Source organism: Pinus tabuliformis, chromosome J (genome assembly GCF_031772625.1).
Source record: "Pinus tabuliformis cultivar Carrire ecotype Pingquan chromosome J, CPIR1, whole genome shotgun sequence".
Taxonomy (NCBI): Eukaryota; Viridiplantae; Streptophyta; class Pinopsida; order Pinales; family Pinaceae; genus Pinus; species Pinus tabuliformis.
Window position 1 is genome coordinate 1,370,636,092 of NC_142295.1, and position 20,236 is coordinate 1,370,656,327.

General features: G+C 39.7%; 1 protein-coding gene across 1 annotated transcript in view; it reads right to left on the reverse strand.

Annotated features, from left to right (window-relative positions):
* Positions 1-7,946: 7,946 nt before the first annotated feature.
* LOC149232468 (uncharacterized) overlaps positions 7,947-20,236 on the reverse strand; it is a 314,347-nt gene continuing 302,057 nt past the window's right edge. The window contains 1 exon segment of the mRNA XM_089379419.1: positions 7,947-9,236. Within this exon segment, the coding sequence (XP_089235545.1) occupies positions 8,539-9,236 (698 nt within the window). The 3' untranslated portion in view covers positions 7,947-8,538.

Genomic DNA, 20,236 nt, shown 5'->3' on the forward strand with positions numbered 1-20,236 from the left:
AAACCCCTGGTCATAGCCCCCGGTCACATGAAGCAAAAGGGCATGGAGTGGATCTGAAGGCCCCATCTTGTAAAGGCTTTTAATGGAAAATCCAGAATGCAAGAACTCCACGACTAGGTAGTCCAAAACTTTAAGGCAAGGTGGGTTGGCAGCTATGGCATTTAATAAATGAGATGGAGCATTCAAACTCGACATGGAGAGACCCAAACAAGCCCCTTGTGACATGAAATCTAGGTCAACGCTGACAGAAGTAAACAAGGACTTAGTAGCTTGCGAGGACTTGATTATCCAACGTGGTGCCCCCATACAGAGGGAAGACGAAGTACCACCCAGGGTTCCTCTGCTTTAGTAATGCGATATGAAATTGATAGTGCACACTCCCAACTTTAAAGGATGAATGGTTCAAGCAGTAAAAGTAGAAGCGACGAGAGTCGGCTGAGCAACACAGAAGGCCATACTGTGAGAAAAATCCAACTTGAAGCAGAAGCGATCACAGGGATTGGCATGAAGATATTTTGTTAACATTCTTATCTGATTTTCGACTGATTTTTTATCCTATAATGGGTCGCCCTTTAATATGGCAATTAATATTTTGTAATGTTTTTGGGCCACAGAGCCATCCCTGGTCGAGACAACTAGTCGATATGATAGCTAAGACTCGGCAAAAGATATTTTGTTGTAATGAATGCTCAAATGCTCCCCTCTCTAGATAAATAAGGGAAAGCAACACTTTACAAAAGTTCAGAATTCTTAAGAAAGAACTACATGTATTTTCAGGTTGTATGACTTTAATATACAGACCTTTCAAAATATTAAGGAAATGGTGGTCATTCCCCCTTCGAGTACTATAGTATGTTCTCCCTCTATTAAAATCCATTATGTTCATGTTTCTTCTCTGAATTCATGTAATCATAACTGCTAGAAATATTTCAAACTTCCTCACAAATTCATTTGATCGACTTGTTAATGCATGTGTCTGTATGGATTATTGAAATTGTATCTTTAAAGTTGCGCTCAATGAATCATATCACCTAGTCTCTCTTCTGTCCATTATATCCACCTGTAACCCAGATAAGTGTAGAAATTCTTGATGCTTCGAGCTCTATGTGTTAAATATAGAATTCTTGATGCTTCAAGTTCTATGTGATGAGTTCCTCCTTCTCCTTATCCTCTCTCATTGCTCTGTCAAAGCTTATTAAACTGTAGGTCCTTGAACTACTCAGCGTCCACTATTTTATGCATATATTTCAGTGATTTGTATATGTGAAGAAGTACCGGAAATTCATGGCTTACTCCTTTAGATGAATGAACCAACCCATTCCATATATATATATATATATATATATATATATATATGATGTCTCCAATTTCTAGAGAATCATATGAGACACACGGAATCTAGATGTGCTGAGGCACTGGCTTTGTAAGCAATTTGACACTGTCTCTAGGAGCGACAACATGTTGTCTGGAAAACCCTGGAGGTTTGTGTTTGATTACGTACATGTGAAAGTTTATTATTGATTGGGGTTGTGTTTGTACAGGTAAATCTCTCGAAGGTTTTGATAGCAAGTTGGTTACCGATCAGTTTGATTGGGAGAGATTTGTTGTCCTTGATCTGTTGGATCAAGGAGTGTTGAGGCTTTGTGAGTGAAGCATTTCCTGGGAGGAAATTTGGTCGGCACTTTGTGTTGATGTCTAGGTCCCGAAGTTGGAAAGGTGGTGTTGATTATAGAGCTTTGTTTTGGATACGCACCTAGATCTTTGGGTTGATGGTTAGCAAGTAAGCTTGATGGTACCTAGAGAGGTTGAAAGCTTGATTCCATCTTATTCCCATTTGGATATATTACGATGGTCAAGAATCTAGTCCATGGCATTGTTGTGCCTAAACTGTTGAGATACCAATGGATAGATTGCCCTGGTCAGGAATCTATTGAATGGCATCACGATGCCTAAAAAATCTTCATAGTTCATATAGTTAAGATCTTCCTTGTACTTGTATATGATGAATACCTCCCTAATTAAGAGGGAGTGTTGGAAAATGTAACTAGTTTTGGTCTTCATTAAATATATTTAAGTCATCATCCAATGTACTTGTCAAAAGAATAAAGAAAATAATAATTATTATTATTATTATTATTATTATGACTTATTAAAACATGAGTTTCATGCTCGGGTCATCATGTTTTAGGTTAAAGTCCCCATTGAGAACTTCTAGGATTTATTCTGAGTCAATAGAGTCATTGTACTTTTAAGGAGACCCTTCTTGGGCTTTTGAATCATGTAAAAGGGTTAAGTATTGATTCAAATATGAATTATGTTTCCTCTACATCAAGTCGGCCTTATGATGATCAAGTCAACCTCAAAGAAGGCTATTCGACCTCACCAAAGAACTATAAATGAAGCAGTTTGAATTCCATTTGAAGCATTCGCAACAAGAAAGTTCAATATCTCTTGAAGTTGGAAAAAGTGCGAAATAGAGGAAGGAAGAAAAGGAAGTGTGAGTTTGGTCTAGGAGAAGAAAGGAAGGATGATTGAATTTTTGGTGCAACTATCTTTCTCTCTCGTGTCCTAGTTTGGAAGATTGGAGTTCTCTTGTTGATGTCATAGCCAATTGTTGCATGTTGTTGTTTCCATATCAAAGTATAGGTTGAAGTTGTTGTTGTTGGGTGTTGTTGCCTCTAGAAGTTGTATTGGGCACAGATAGAAGTTTCTAAGGGTCGGAGTATTCCAATAAAGATCGAAGTCTCCAAGACAAGGTAAAAGTTGTTGGGTCGAAGAAAAGTGTTTTTGTTGTTGTTGTTGTCAGGTCAAGTTGGATCATTTACAAGAGAAGAGGAAGGTTGAGTTGGTGTGAAGGAAAGTTTGTGTCAAGGTCTAGAGTCTTGGAATATCTCTGGAAAACTATTGAAGGAAGAATTACTCACTGGGTTTTCCCCTAGATAGGGGTTTTTCCCTAGTTTTGAACCTATATCTGGTGTCCATTGTTTTATGTGATATTGCTTTGGTAATTGCTTGATGAACTAAAAGAAAGAAGATATAAAGAAACTTAGTAAGTCAAGAACATCACAAGTGATTATCAAGTATAAGAAAATATTTCAACCTTTCTAAATTTCTAACACTTTCAACCTAGTTGCTCGAATAAGGGGCCATGAGATTCTTCTTATTATATTTTTTGTGTTCTTCAGGTTAAGTTCTAGATACAACTTCCAACACTTATCCCTTGTATAATCGGTAATGTTATAGTGGTTGTTGGGATCTTTGCACTAGTTTCTTGTGGTTGTTGTTTGTTTATCTTTACCCCTTCAATTCTTGTTCCCCTCTTTAGAAGCATTATGGTGCTCCCTCTACTTCAATCCACTGATTTCTCTTTCTTCTGGCTTATGTTCTCTAGGAGTTGTGCTTGTACAAAAGTCTCACCCACTAATCTAGTCTTGAACACCATCACTTGCTTCCGCAAATGGCTATGTAGACCCCCCAGATACTTGAGGAGTACATCTAGGTTCTTTGGGGATATACCCAACATTATGACCATCTTTCTAAATTATGTGGTGTACTCTTGTACACTTTGCCCCTACATTGGTTTGATGCAGTGCCATTGAATCCATTATTCCTCTACAAACTTGATAGAATAAAATTGTGACTTTATGAGAGTTCTAAAGTCCTTCCACTTAATCACTGGAGGATCTCTCTTCAACTTCAAGGTCTCTGTGTGGTTTACCCACCAAGTCAGTGCATGGTTCTCTAATTTCAGTCATACAAATGAAATCTTATATTCTTCCTCTATATGCTGACCACTAAACTAATATTTTAATTGTTGCAACCAGTGATTTAGCTTTAGAGCGTTGATCTCACCTTGATACAACTTGATATCGACCTTCACTTCAATTTTGAATAGGCACTAAATGGTTCTTGGCACTCGAACTAGGTTGATCCTTTTCAGGTTCTTTCTTCAGCGCCTATGTTTCTTCACAATATCTTAATCTTCCCTCTAATCGAACCTCTATGTTATAACCCTCATCTTCTCTAAATAGCTCAAGCTTATTAGTTGGGGTCGCCATAAGGATATTTGCATTACAATTTATCTCTGCAACTTATGCTTCTAATTGAGAAAACCTCTTCTCTGTAGGATAAGAAGGGTTATTCATAGATTCGTCAATCGTGACTAAGGTTTTATGACTTTTGGCTTAGCCAAGCCAAAGCCTCTGCAAATCTCCACAATATACTCAAAAACACATGCTTTGATACCAATATGATTTGTAAAATGTTATGAATATTCCAGTCTACAATTCATCACAATAGATCTGATAAATTTATACTTAAAAATCTGAAATCTACACTATGAGGGTTTATTTCTCTTTAGATTTATGGAACTGTTTACTGCATGTGCATGAAAATTATAATTACAAAATGCAGAAAATAGAAAATAACGAAATAAAAACTCAAGCCACAATTGACACAAAATACATCCTATGAAACCCTTACGAAAGAAAACTTAGCTAAAAGGTGAGGCCGCTTTGCTCTCTTTCTTTGAATAGAGAGTGATTGCAGGTACAAAGAAGGCTTGTGACATGTGGGCTACTACAATGCACAAATCATGTTTGTGTGCTCTCTCTCTATCCCTCTCGGCTACCCTTATTATCTATGGAACAAACTGCCCTAAAAAAGAATTAGTACCCCTTTTCCTTAATGGCCCCATTATAGCACAATCTGATAGCCTATTAGTGGTCAGGTTTGACTCCTTTCAATCTTAACTAAAGCTAAAATATGGACTCTTCTAGAGTTTTCTTCATCATGATCATGTGGCTAGCCGATTTTCCATGAGTAATGAGGCTAATGTGGCATCCTCTCGAATTATGGTGGTCAAATGAAGAAAGCCAACTTCCAAGTGGCATAACTTTTGCATACAAACTCCGATTGAGGCGATTCTTATGTTGTTGGAAAAGATTTTATGTGTAGAATAGGAAAAAAAAAAGTGTGGCACTAAAGCGCAAAGTTTTACCCCAAAAAAATGTCGTTTGATGCCTCAAAATGCTTCTTGAAGGTTATAGACCCCAATCTACTAAACTAGATTCTACCAGTAAAAATGGTCATGTGAACTAATTCCTCCACTTTTTCCATTCTGAAAGCAACAAGATGGATGACAAGCAATATAATTATCTAATCTGAATCATTCCTATATGCTTCAAAGTTCTTAATGCTAGCATCAGGGCAACCTTGAGTGTCACAGGTAATGTTTTGTGTCGTGATATTTCACTTTCTGGTGCCTACACATAGAAACATTTCTTCTCATATTGTTCACTCGTCATTTTCAAAAGTGAGTATGAATGTCTTGTATCTACTCTTCAAAAACATAGTTATAAATTACATTTTATTATTATTAAAAAAAATGATTTGAGAGATTAGAAGTTCACGTATCACTAAAATTGCATTCCCTATGGAATTGTTATATGTTTACACATGTTTTTATCAACACTAATGTCATCACACAATTTTTTTAACGATACTTAGTGAATCGGTAACTTCGTAGGACTATTCTAGGCAAGACCCAAGATCAAATCACAATGGCAGTGACTATGCACTTCAATATCAAGATATTCAATAATGTGATCACACAATATTGCAATCAATACATCACCCTAATCACTAAACTTCATCAATTATTTGCCCTATATAGGTTGATAATGGGCATACTCACTAGAATGCACTTTAGTAATAAACATGTTGATGGTTTTATTATAACAACATTATTTTTCCTATTTTTTGTTTGTGATAGTCTCATGAAGATTACTAACCATTTATGCATTTAATGCGATGTCAATGGTTATCATCATGATACGTTTATGATGGTGTCATATTATTATGATGCTATTATATTGATGCAGCGATGATTCTTTTTACTCTTGTACCTACAAACAACATGATTCGCATATGTTATAATTGTTATTACATTTTATCAATACTTCCATTTTGATAATTATACTTGTGAAATAATAATTAGTGTGTAAGCAATGACAAAAAAAAAGGACTAGCTTAACACTAAGTGCTCTAACCTATGCATAGTGCTGAAGTTTGATGGAAAATGGTTGGTTTGGGAATTAGTCCTATAAGATATTAGCTAAGATTGTTATCCCCATGACCACTTTGGTTGCTTGAACTATAGACTCGGGAAATTCTTTTGGTTAAATTGACAAGCTTGATGGTTGAAGCTACCTAACGATCTGTTGTGCAAACAAAGGGAGGATAACAAGCCACTTGTACAAGTAGGACAAGGACTATTCAATGGCAACCCCTATAACTCCCCATTTATGAACCATAACACTCAAATATGGATTGTGGATCTTCTTCAACAGTGGGGTTGCAAGATTAATTCGATTGAACTATAACCATTCTGACTTAACTCATTCATTATTTAGCATCACCATGTGCTCAAAGAATCGGTGGAAGAAATTGCATGAATTTTTGAGGGCATGAGTTGAGACCTTTGTGCTTGAGATGTTAATGGTTTAAAGAGCATGTTTTACTTTGTGTTGAAGATTGCAATCATATTGTTCAAGGTAGCTTGAAATCACGGTGTTAACTTTACCCTTTTATCTTGAATGCAAGCTCACTCTAAGTGCAAGAAGAGGTTGAACCTCAAGGCCCTTTTGTAACGCTATTATTGCATGATGAAGCTCACCCTTTTGAGCTTGGTGTTGGACTATTCATCATTGAGTTTGCACTCATATCCATGCATGCTCAAGCTTTGGTTTTAATGGAACTTACATCCAATCCTGCCTACAAAGCTACTAGATATAGTGTTGTGGCCAAGATTGGCGCTAAACATGGAACTCAACCTGGAATGGTTTGTCTTTGTTTCATTGTTGTAAGGTAACGGTTTGTGATGGTTTTATGGGTGATGATGTTAAGATCCTACATCCAATCCTCGCTACAAAGCTACTAGATATAGTGTTGTGGCCAAGATTGGCGCTAAACATGGAACTCAACCTTGAATGGTTTGTCTTTGTTTCATTGTTGTAAGGTAGTGGTTTGTGATGGTTTTATGGGTGATGATGTTAAGATCCTTGATCTTTAAACTAGAATCAGAAACAAGATATTCAAAAATGATTAATACTTTATTTATCAAAGTATCCTTAAGATAGGGAAACAATGTACAATGATCTTTGAGGAGGGCAGGCTCTTCATGAACTATGCTCCAAAACAAAATACTTCAATGCATGCTCCATAAGGACTCATTCCTTATTTATAACTAACTAGAGAAGCCTACTCATAATCACTTGCTAACTAAATAGTCGGCCTTATTGAATGAAGCCACATTACATATATTTCATGCTAAATAGTGGGCCTTTCACGCTAAATAATGGTCCTTATTTCATGCCAGTTTTGATGGGCTCCAAAGGGATAAGATCAATAATGATAGACAAAATTGCTGCTAATAAATAGACTGAAGCACAAATACTACTACGCATGCAACTTCAGGATGAACACTACATCCATTATCATGATTACAATGATGAATGGGTATATTCAATTTGCCAAACTAGTAGTGATATCCCAAGTTTGGCTAAGGTGGTACCAATAATTTGTTTCACAATCGTAGAGGTGAATTCACACTAATTAGATGAAAGCGAAGAAACTAGGTTAGCTGATAAGAGGATTGAGGAAAACTTAGGCTGCCACCACTTAAATGAGAATAAGCCCAAATGGAAGGATTGGCAAGAGAGAATCTTAGCACCAATCCCAACTAGAGGTCTTAACCCGAGGGGAACGAAGGAATGCCGTCACAAAAATAAAATGAGGCCCCATGTGCGCATATGGCATATTGTGAGGTCAACGCACTCCTTCCACAAATAATCCTTAGCATATTTGGTTATATGTAAGTGTCAAAATAAGAAAGAAAATACCATTTAACATTGACAACATATTGCCAGTTTCCATTGAAAGTGTGCTAACAATGAAATGAGAAGCTTTAGCATTAGTAGGTTGAATTGGATAAGGAAATATAAAAAATTTACAGATTGGGCAACTCAATTCAGAATAGTCTAATTGTGCAACGAATTCTTTTCTTGTTCATGTAAGTTCTCAAATAGTATCTGAATTGATTGGTCAACACATGTTTCCATGTATAGTCCTCTTGATTATCCATTTTTTCAAAATTGTAGCTGAAACATTCTTAACATTAAAAGGTTGTTTCAACTTTCGAACTGCCAGATGGGAGGCAAGAAACACAAGCATCATAGTTAGGAGAAACACGGAAAACCTTGGCATTTATTCTTTAAGCTTTAGAACCCGCGGTTAGTGTGGCCCAATCCTCAAATGCAAAATTCTCATAAGCATCGTTCTCAACAGCAGACTGGAATTTCAATGCCTGAATAAATGGAGACTGGTGAGTTGATTCACAGCACATGATATGCTGCACCTTTTCCTATGGTGTACAGTAGTTATTCATCCCATTGAATATGCTTCCCTCAGGGTATGGATGGACAGCATGAAAACAATGAAGAAATGTGTCATTTATGAATGTGGAACAATATATCATTTCTACTTCTGTGCAGGCCAACGAACAACATCCTCTCTGTAAGTATCGAAATGCCAAGCTTGTTCTGCCACCTCATCAAAAAGCTGTTGCCATCCCCAATTTGTAAAACCCAGAAAAAAACAGAAGTCGTGAGCTTGAACTTTCCCAACCCTTATCATCAAAATGATTTTTTCTGTGACCTTCGGATCACCATAATATATACCTGGAAGTACTTCAAGGAAGCCTTCAAGATCAGCAATGCGTGTCAAACTCAGGAAAGGCTTATCTTTAAAAATAATTGGCCCACCAAGGTAGATAGGTGTGGGTCTTAAAAGTGGTTCTAGCAGCATGTATATTTTAGGCAGATCATCCCATGGAAGAGGCTTGTTTACAATTAAACCCTGAAAGCCCTCATTAAAGTCTGCCTTTACTATTATAATAATGGAATTCTCAAAGGGATATACACCATGGAGATTTTTGGAGGCCACGAGTACTGATCCAACGGTGGGCCTTTGGATTTCCTTTTGCAAACTAAACCTCCCGTTACTCTCCTCTTGAAATTGATTGCTTCCATACTGTTCAGAGATGGGCAGCAAATGCTCAGGACCTGTTCTTTGCATGTGAAGAGGAGCCTCAATTTGTATTGGAATAGAAGACAATGTCCAGGGTGCACATGCATTAAGGCTTCCTCTACTCTGCTGCATCTTGTTCCAAAGAGCACCTACAAATTGGAAAACAAAAGCAAGACAGATTTTCATCAACCTTGGCTTACTAAAATGTAGAACACAAGAACATTGCAAAATCCAATTCCAGCATTTACTTTTAATATAAAAGACACACCATAATATATCCTACCAGTCCAATCGCCACTGTCATAAATGACATATAAGAGGAATATAAGGATGTTTAAAATCTAATCAAACAAGGAAAACAGGGGCAATAGGTACCTAAAGGTGCAATAAATTTTAAGAATAGCATTTCTAAAACTGAATTACTATTTTGTCACAGGCCTTTTTTTGCATATATTGATATATTCTATTGGCAAAGGAAACAGTGCCACAGAGTACAAATGGATGAAATACCACTTTGGGAACAACCAGGCAACTATTGGCCACCATTGGAATGGTAGAACCAGCAAGCTGCATTGGTTAAAGCTGTTAGGGTGTAAAATTTTATGCTAATGTTGCACAAGTCAGTGTGAAAAGTGTCTTAATATCTTGTATAAAAACATAGTTTGCAGTGAGTATGTCATACAGTCATAATCAGTTATGAGAGTTAGCTATTATGGTTAGGCAGTTAGGACAGGTATAGTATTTTTTTGATATCCAACTTCAACGTATAAGAGACTTAAGAGAGAACTGTATTACCATGCAAGATTGTTCTTATAGGTCTAGTCAGAAAGGAGAGTCTCTGTGGCCCATAGGGGCAGCCCATTGTCCAATTTTGTTGTGCTTCCATTTCGTTATTCATAATCATTGAGTACAGTTTCTATCATATTCTAGTCTTAGCTTCTCTTTCTTCCATCGTTCTTCAGCTTATCTATGAAGGGTGGATCACATCCAAGCTTCAAAGGTGCCTCTCTGCATCATTAGGGGTACAGAATACCCCAGCAACATTTGGCATTGTTGCAATATCCAGATCTTCAGAATTTTATGTGGAATTTAATTACCATTCTGAGGAAGTTGTTGCATGATGATCAGAAATCAATTATGAGCTTACTGTCAGACCAGGGATGAGTTTTTCCATCGATGGCATTCTACTAATGTAAAATCATATTTATATAATGAGGTGACTCTTGGTTTCATCTTCCAAGGGTCCACTGACCTTTTGTATTTCTGCTAAAATTTACAATTTTATTTACAAAGACAAAAATACCAAAGGTTTGTTGAATTTTGTAGCTATGGTTGGTCTTCGTAATGTTCTTTTGTACTTGTAATTTTGAAATATGAATTATATTTGCAAAAGAAAATTCATTTGAGACCTGTTTTTCATGCTTGCAAGAAAAAAGAAAATATTTATTTTGTATTCAAAAAGAAAAATATTACAAGCCTCATCAAGAGCGGGAAAAATGAAATTTTGAACTTGTATTTGACATAAGTGACCAAGTTGGCCCTCCAAGGATCAAGTCGGCTTGCCCAAGAGACACACCCCTTCACATGCACGAATCACTATAAATACTAAATAGAGCCTAGTCGCTCTCCTCCATCACACTCTTTAGATCACATATATCTCTGAGGCTTATGCGAAGGTCTGAGGCTTATACAAAGGGTCTGAAGCACACATCTTCTGTGGAATAAATGCGCAAATCTGAGGCACAAGGTCTGTGGTATAGTCCGAATTTTGAGACTGTGACAGTGCGCAAATCTGAGGCACAAGGTCTGTCGTATAGTCCAAACTCTGAGGTTGTGACAGTGCACAAATCTGAGGCATAAAGTGTAATATCCCCCATCACATGAGTTTGCTAGAAGGATAGCCTTCAGCCCAAATTTGTCACTTGGGCAATAAGGCAAAAGATTGGGATTAATTTTAGCGCTTTTTGGAATTAGGAGACAAGGGTAATGTGGGTCCCACGCTCAAGTGGGGGCCACAAGGAGACAATGTGCACCACTAGAGAGGGAGTGCGATTTTTGGAGGCAAATTGGGGGCCACTAAGGAGAGTGTATGGGGCCAAGCATATTTAAAGACAAGGAGGGGGGCACTCCACCTTATCTTTTGACCATTACACTTCAGAATTTAACCTCTCTTAGAGTTGTTCAGTGCAAGGGTTGGAGTATTGTTGAGCACAAGGGTTTTAGTCGAAATCCAAGCCAGTTTCGGAGAACTTCGAGTGTCTCCCTTGCTGGAAACTTGGGGAGTCTATTCCAGGGCTTCCAAAGGGCGTCATCATCAGCTATTCGAGACAGCAGTGCACACTTCCTGGGTGCAGAGGCAGTACAAACTGGTATTTAGTTTGGTCAACTTCAGTGATTTTCGCGAGTGGGAATTGCAAGAGTTGTTTCTACCACTTGGGGCCAGAATTTTGGTGGCAATTCGCAGGGGTATTTTCGGGCCATCTTTGAGGGTTGAATTCATCTATTTTTGGCAATGTGTGGGCCTCTCTGGGCAACGCTTGCACAGGCATAGGAGTTGAATAGATCAAAGGCTTATGGGGCTAAAGAATTTGGGCGTTCTGGAGGTAGCCTTTTGATTGGATAGGGAATTCTTCAGTTGGGGATAGAGGATTGTTTCAGTAGAGAATTTATACAGCAGTATGCACTAGTTGGCCAGTTGGGCCATTCACACCACTTGGAGGGCTTCCTCACTGCTTGAAGTCGAGCAAAACCATTTGCGGGTTTTTGTGGGTTTTTGGAGAGGAGTTGGTGGGTGAAATTGCAGGCTGATCCAGGCAGTATTCAGGTAGGAAATCATCATTTTAGTTCGCATCGAGCAGTTGTTTGTTCATTGGGCCAACAACATCACTATATTGGATCTTCTATCACTTGGGTTAGCAGCGTATTTCTGGGTTTTTCTTAGCTTGCTTGGCAAGCCCGGGTTCTATTGTTTCATCTCACTTTATGTACCCAAACCCATATTATTAATATAATGGCTCAGATTATTTTGCTGGTGTCACTTGTGTATTAATTTGTGGTTGTGTTATTCATTTATTTTGTTGTTCCAAGTTATTGTTTTGGTATGGACTGTTAATTTTTCCACTAGGAATATTACAGTGGTATCAGAGCATGTTCTTAGCTAGTTGTGGGAAAAGGAGCTAGTGATGCCACCCTGTTTTGGTGGTGTGGTATTTCACAGAGGCAAGGGTCGAGGCAGAAGAAAACGAGGTAGAGGTTGGGGCCCTGACCCTTTTTCCGACACTGAGGTAGAACACACAAGGGAGCGTGATAACTGGGACAAAGAACCCATGGAGAATGTGGACAAACCTGAACAAGGGGGAAAGGAGCTGACATTGACAAAGTTGGCAAGGCAACAAAAGCTCATGATGGACATGCTAGCATAGTTGGCGTAGTTGACTAGTGTTCATTTATAGAATCAGGGGAAGCAAGATAACAATGGGGAAGGTGGATCCTGATCTGGAGAGGGGAGCCACATGCATGTGCACACTAACCATCAGGACATCCCACACATAACTGGCCATTCCATCCAACCCACTATGCCCCAATTTGTGGACAGACCCTTAGGAGAACTAGATTCAGTTGCAACCTTCATGGGGTCATTCGCAGATGGGATTGATGAGTATGATGCCTTGGACCCAAGGATTAAGATGGCATTACTTTTGGGGAGTTTTGCCACTTGAAGGAGAAACACAGAGTTGTAGCTAGATCATCATTTAGGGGAGGTCGGAAAAACTAGGATTCCTACCCACCTTTGTTCGTGACAGCAAACAAGATGGAGGCAAATCTTGGAAAGGGAGATATAGCATGGGCAGTGGAGTGCAGGATTTCAAAGACGAGGACAAGGGCTCAGACACGACAACATCATTCGGAGATTGTAGCAGTCTTATAGAGACATCAGGCAATATTTAGAGAGATTCCTCCAATCCGTCCCCCAGACAAAGGGTTTGAACATACTATTGCGCTGGAGGAGGGGGTTCAAGTGGCCATCACCACCCGCTATAGACATCCCAAGGCATACCAAGATGAGATAGAGAGGGTTATTCAGGAGTTGTTAGCCTTGGGCCACATCAGGCCAAGTTCTAGTCCTTATGTTTCTTCCGTGGTGTTGGTGAAGAAGAAGGATGGGATACTCTGCATGTGCATTGATTACTGAGCCCTCTGTTGAAAAATCTAAGGACCTAAGAGTTTAATGATTTCTCTATCTTAATAACTGCTTGTGAAGTAATTTCATTCTTTAGACAATTCAAACAAGATCTTTAATATGTTAGTGATCAGTAACTTCATCAACCAACTACCATGCATAATACATTAAAGAACAACAACACAAGATATAGGCAACAGCCAGGGCAAAACCTCTCCAAACCTGAGAGGAAAACCGACGGTAATTCTTCTTATAGTTTCTTCACTTTGACAAAATTTCCAAGACCAATACAAAGACCCTTTGACCAAGTGACTCCAAGATCAAGGCTAGAATCTTCTCTTACTGTTGTCCTCTGATTTGCTGCAACATGGATCAGATCTGCTACCAAGAATGGATGATCTGGCTTCCTTCTTCCTTCCTCTTCTTCCTCCAAGCTTCTCTTGCTCAAGATGGTCCACTAGCCTAGTGGATCTCCTCAATGCTTGCCTTGAAACAATGTGATCTGCTGGACTGCTTAGAAACCCTAGCCGCAGTCCTGAAAATGTCACTGTCTTCTCACGTGGGAGTGAGCTATTTGCTCTTGTAGCCTTCCTCTTGCCTCGCTATGATTGGAGCTTCCTTCTAGTTGAATATCCAAACTCTTTAGGCCTAGAATTAATCCCTATCATTAAGATAACCTAGGATTGTAACACAACCCTAACCGTGATCTATTCCTTCACACATGTGATAGGGTTATGGCTCTTCTAGCCCTCCAAACACTTCGTTCTTGATGTCTCTGCTCTCCAAGCAAATATGTCCTCCAAACAGACCCAAAATCGAACTCTTTCCTTGATGATGAGAGCACATATTTTGATGCCCTAGCCAAGCACAGAATTCCTGTGGTTATAGACAGTAGAACAGACCTTCTACTTATGGTCATGTGGCTCCTTAAGATGATCCCTTCTTCGCACCTTTTGACAAACTTCTTCGCATAGGAGAGAGACCCAATTCAAGTGTTGTGATCGTATATATCTAAATAGATGCGGAGAGGCCTATATTTATAGTGTAAGAGGGTTGTTCATTAAGCTGACATGCCATACCTTTAAGCTGACTTGAACATGATATAAAGCTGACATGAACACTCAAATATAAATATATATTTATGCAGAAAATGCTTTGCTTCTTTTATATTCGTTTGGAGGAGTCAATTGTTAGCCTTCTGTTCTTGACCTTGAAGGAGTCTTGCCACATGATTTTGCTCTTGATCTTGAAGTCATACTTGTACATTTTCAAGTGTAAACATTTACATCAATGACACAAACCTATCACCTAGACTAGAGCTCATAATGAGAGCTACTATAACAATACATTTTTTAGCATGAAACCCATGACTCAAATTCACAAGATATTTTGCTAGATACAATTTACATCATTTACATTGGAATGTGTCATTATGAAGACCGAACCTAGTTACACTTTCTTCAACACCCTCAACAAGAGAACACTAAAGAACAGGTACCCCATCCTGAGGATAGACAAGTTGATGGAAGAGTTGAGGGGAGCCAAGTGCTTCTCCAAAATAGACTTGCGCTCAAGGTAACATCAATTGAGAGAGCATTACATCCCCCCAAAGACATCCTTTTGGTGTCACTATGGGCATTTTGAGTTCTTGGTTATGCCCTTTGGGCTAACCAATGTGTCTGCCACCTTACAGTCTTGCACGGGCCATGTGTTCAGCAAGCCGTTGCGCAAATTTGTACAGGTGTTTTTTGACAACATATTGATCTACAGTAGGACTTGGGAGGAGTACTTGCAGCACTTGGAGGAGGTGTTGCGGATTTTGGAGGAGCATCAACTTTATGCCAAAATGTCGAAGTGCGAAGTTTGTCCTCATAGATATGCTTTACTTGGGCCACACGATTGGAGAGGAGGGAATCCAGGTGCATCAGGAGAAGATCTGGGCCATCTTAGATTGGCCAACTCCTAGGAGTGTGAAAGAGTTGAGAGGATTCTTGGGCATCTGTGCCTATTACAGGCAATTCGTGAAGGGATTTTTTCAGCTGGCAGCACCCCTAACCGACCTCACGAAGAAGGGGGCTTGTGAGTGGTCAGCCACAACATATGAGGATTTTGAGCGCCTCAAGGTAGTGATGAGTTCATGCCCCGTCTTAGCATTGCCATATTTTTCACAACCCTTTGTACTAGAGTGTGACGCATCAAGGGAGGGCATTGGAGCAGTGTTAATGCAAGGTACTCACCCCATTGCCTATGAGAGTCAAAAGCTCTGTGACTACAAGATACTGTACTCCATCTATGATAAGGAGATGTTGGCCATCATGCATGCCTTGGCCGAACTCAAACAGTACTTGGTGGGGAACTAGTTCAAGGTGAAAACAGACTATAATATTTTGTGGCCCTTCTTGGATCAAAAAGAGGTTAATGACAAGTAGCAGAAGTGGGTTAGAAGGATCCAGGTGTATAAGTTTGAGATAGAGTATGTCAAGGGGAGACATAACGTAGTGGCAGATACACTTTCCAGGAGGCCCGTGACACTCTCCCACATGGACATTACTTAGGATTGGAAGGCACAGCTTTTGGTGTACTCTAAGAATCAGCAGGCACATGAGATTCTGGATGGCACATTTGGGGATGACAGGTACAAGGTGATGGATGAGGTAATCTACTACAAGAATAAGATTGGTGCTAGGATCTCAGTGTTGGAATTGTAACTAGGTTTGGTCTTCATAATTGTCATTATACTTGTATCAATATGTAATTCATGCAAAAACAAAAAGAAGAAAAAATATTATTATTATTATTTTTATTGTCAAGAATGTTCTTCATGCTTTGTTTTAGTCAAAAGAAAATGTAAAAGGGCGTGTTCTTCGTGACCCTTGTGAAAAAAAGAAAATTTGAATTTTATAAGTGTCATTTGGCCCTTCAAGTTGCCAAGTCGTCCCTCCAGAAAGACAAGTCGGCCTGCCCAAAGGACGTGTCTCTTCACATGAATGAACAACTATATATTGGCACCTATTATGCACCATTTGGCATCCAAATAAGGTCTCTTCTGTGAAAAAGAAATTCGTTTTGTGGCATGGAATTTGAGGCATATACAACGAGGTTTCTATGACACCTTCCATCTCTGTGAATGTGAGCTACAGGAAGACATCATCTCTGTGATGCGAGCTATAGAAATACACCATTCTCTATGATCCAAGTTACAGAAAGACATCATCTCTGTGTAATGTGAGCTACAGGAAGACACCAATCTCTGTGTGATGTGACATATTATCTCTGTGTAATACAAGCTATAGGAAGGTCATCATTATTGTAAGACAAGGCATCAAAAGGACAGACAAGGAGCAGATTGGTTAACTATCTTATGGAGAGAACATGGAAGAGTTTGGAGGGTTGACTTGGCACTTGGATCACTGATTAGTTTGACTTGGATTTCTCTTGTTGACAAAGAATCTATAAGGAAAAGATTGACGGTTTTCCCCTTGTGGGTTTTGCCTTGGCCTCTAGCCTAATCTCTGGTGTCTCTTGTCTCTTGTGCATTATGATCTCTATTTTGTTAATGTGTAATTGCTTGATGACATAACTAATCAAAGTAAATGCTAAGAAAAATATGTATATTAGTCACAAGTAATTACCATGTCTAGAAATTCTATCTTGCTTTGGAATTTCAACACTCAAATTGCAGGAGAAGATCATGTAGGAAGCCCACGATTAACCTCTTGCAAGACAACTCGGGTTCCTCGAAACCTACTAGTCTATCAAGGAACAATTTATAGGGAGAGGCCTCAAGGGTGATATCTTGAGATACGTGCAGGAGTGTAGCACATGTTAAAGGAACAAGGTGGAGCACACACATCCAACCAGGTTGCTTCAACCTCTTCCTATTCCAAAGCAGAAGTGGGAGAGTATCTCCATGGACTTCATCACCAGACTTCTAGTTGTTCAGAGGCGAGACGGTATATTATGTGGTGATGGACAAGTTGACCAAGTTTTCCCACTTTTTCACTATTCCAACCAGGCACTCAACTTTGCAGGTGGCTAAGCTCATCTTCAGGGAGGTGTTCAAGCTGCATGGGTTCCCTAAGACCACATCATCAATGACAAGGACAACAAGTTCATGGGAGGTTTCTAGTAGGAACATTTTAGACTAGTGGGTACCAACCTTACACCCAAAACTAGTTACCACCCTCAGACCGACAGATAAACCAAGATTGAACAAATGGCTATAGGGTTACCTGCACAACTATGTGATAGGTCAATAGCGGGCATGGGTAAAATGGCTTCATCTGGGAGAGTATTGCTACAATACGACATATCACATGTCCATTGGGGTGACCCAGTGTTGCACGAAGCGCCCCCCCCGGTTCCAAGCCCCGAAGCGCGTCCCGTACGGAAGCGCCTAGGAAGCTTGGCCGGAAGCGGCGCTTCCAAATTCGGAAGCGCCGCTTCGGCTTTTTTAGCCGCTTCCTGGAAATTTGGAAGCGTTGGCGCTTCCGAAGCGCCGAAGCGCGCTTCCCAGACGCTTCCCAGGCGCTTCCCAGACGCTTCCCAGACGCTTCCGTACGCTTCCAGAAAAGCTTCCGGAAAAGCATTTAGAAAATCGTTTTTTTTTTTCAATTTTTTTTTAAATTTTAGGTGAGTTTGCGTGTTGGGGGTGGGTCCACCTTGGGTTAGGGTGACAAATGAAAGCAAAAAAAAATATAAATATAGCAGATGCTCCCTCATGGTAATGTTAAATTCTTAAAGTAAAAGTGACATTCTCCTTTATTTTTCATTTTCATCCTTTTACTTAAATTTTTAACATTACCATGAAATGACTCAGAATGTTTGAGAGTGGTTCTAGCCTCATTGGACTTCATATGGAGAAAATAGAATTTCATATCCTATTCAAAATTCAGCAGACTTAACAGTTTTCAGGTATTCAGGATCAATGGGATTGTGGCATTTCATTAGATTATATCAAGTATGAAGGTATGCGATTAGCATTTAATCAAGAGCACCAAGCCCTATATGTACCCTGGTGTTGGTGGTGTTAATTGTTGAACTCCTTTGTCACGCGGCACGCCCTTAGCAAAAAATTATCTTTCAATCAAGTCAAAATCATCGATCAAACATGTTAAGCTTTTTCTACCATATTTTAAGTGTTGAATTAGGTAGTTTGATCAAAATTGGGCAATGTTGACTAATATCCCTAGACAATCGAGGTAGAGGCAAAGGCTAGACAAGAGGAGAAGAATCTAGATTCTAGATCATTAATGTACAATGGATGTTATATCTATCTTGATTTATGCAAAAATATGCATGTTTTCATGTCTTCTACAATTAATTTGGTATTTGGGATGTTTGTTTTGAGTATAAATGCAAAAAAATATAAAAATATATATATATATAGCAAACGCTTCCGTGGACGCTTCGCTTCCTAGATTTTTGGAAAATGACGCTTCGGCGTCCCCGCTTCCAAAAAACGCTTCCGCTTCGCTCCCGCTTCGTGCAACATTGGGGTGACCCCCTTTAGAGCGCTCTATGGCTATGAGGATTTATCATTTGTTGACATGGTGTTTGGGATAGCAAAACCCCAAGGGCAAAGGATTGGATCCAAGAGAGCCGGGAGAACCTCAGGGCTCTCAAGGACACCTTGCAGGCAACACAGAATCCACAAAAGGTGTATACAGACTGCCACCGGATGGAGAGGAGATTTGAGGTGGGATACTTGGTGTATCTGTGCTTGCAGCCATACCAATAGTCTACACTCAAACAAAAAGGGGTTGAGAAGCTCAAGCCCTGCATTTATGGACCTTACAGGGTGATTTCATGAGTAGGGGACGTGGCGTATGAGTTGGAGATGCCCCCAGGCAACAGAGTGCACAACATATTTCACGTGTCCTACCTGAACAAGGCGCTGGACCAGCAGGTGGCAGCCACTTCAGAGTTATCGCCACTTGACAATGAGGGGCATTTGGTGTTTGGTTCTTGAAGCCATCCTGGAGGTTTGGGAAAGAAAGCTCATGAACAAGGTTATCCGGGAATTCCTTGTCAGGTGGAAGGATTTGTCATTGGAGGATGCTACATGGGAAGGGGAGCAGGTACTACAACACCCAGCATTGCAGTTGCTTGAGGACAGGCATATTTTGGCAGGGAGGACTGTAATATGCCCCATCACATGAGTTTGCTAGAAGGATAGCCTTCATGTGAAAATTCTATCACTGCAACATCTAATTTACTTTGTCTACTTCTTTTCAATAAGTTATTTATGAAATTCCTTCAATAAACATTAAAATAAATTATGTTGCAGATATCACACCATAATACAAAAACAAACACATGCACAAGAATCAACACATCAACACAGATATTTTGGACAACACTCCCCGTAAAAACCCAATGTGGGAAAACCAGTGCAGCAAGGGAGGATTTTATTATTCAACAATTCTTCAGTACAACCAAGTGCCAAACTGGCTTACCCAACAGAGAGAATAAGTCTCCAGCACTTCTCCTAGTCCCAGCGTCAGCGTGGTTGACCTCTAAGTAACTCCCAGACACTGCGTCAACTCCTACTTGTCTGCGTCAGCCCTGGGCCTCTTTGTGTCACCCACGCAGGCCCTCTAGTGACTGCAGAGTCTCCTGTTGCCTCAATGTCTACCTGAAAGGCCCTGCGTCTGCCTCTGCGCTAGTCCTCTGCTGTTGATCCTGACTCTCTGCTCCGTACTCGCTGCCTCCTGCTGCTCTCCAGACCACTAATTCAAATTTCTCAGCTAACCCAGCTCCAGAAATCGAACTGACTGGTCTCCCTTAGTGTATTCTCCAACTGACCCTCAAGCTTCTTCTTATACTTTTCTTATTGGTCCATCAACGGCTGAGATTAAGTCCCTAATCAACGGCTAAGATTAGATCTGGCTTGATCTATGACTTTTGGACCATTCTAACTCAGTTTTATATTAATTCACATTAATATTTTATTTTCCCTAAGTTTAG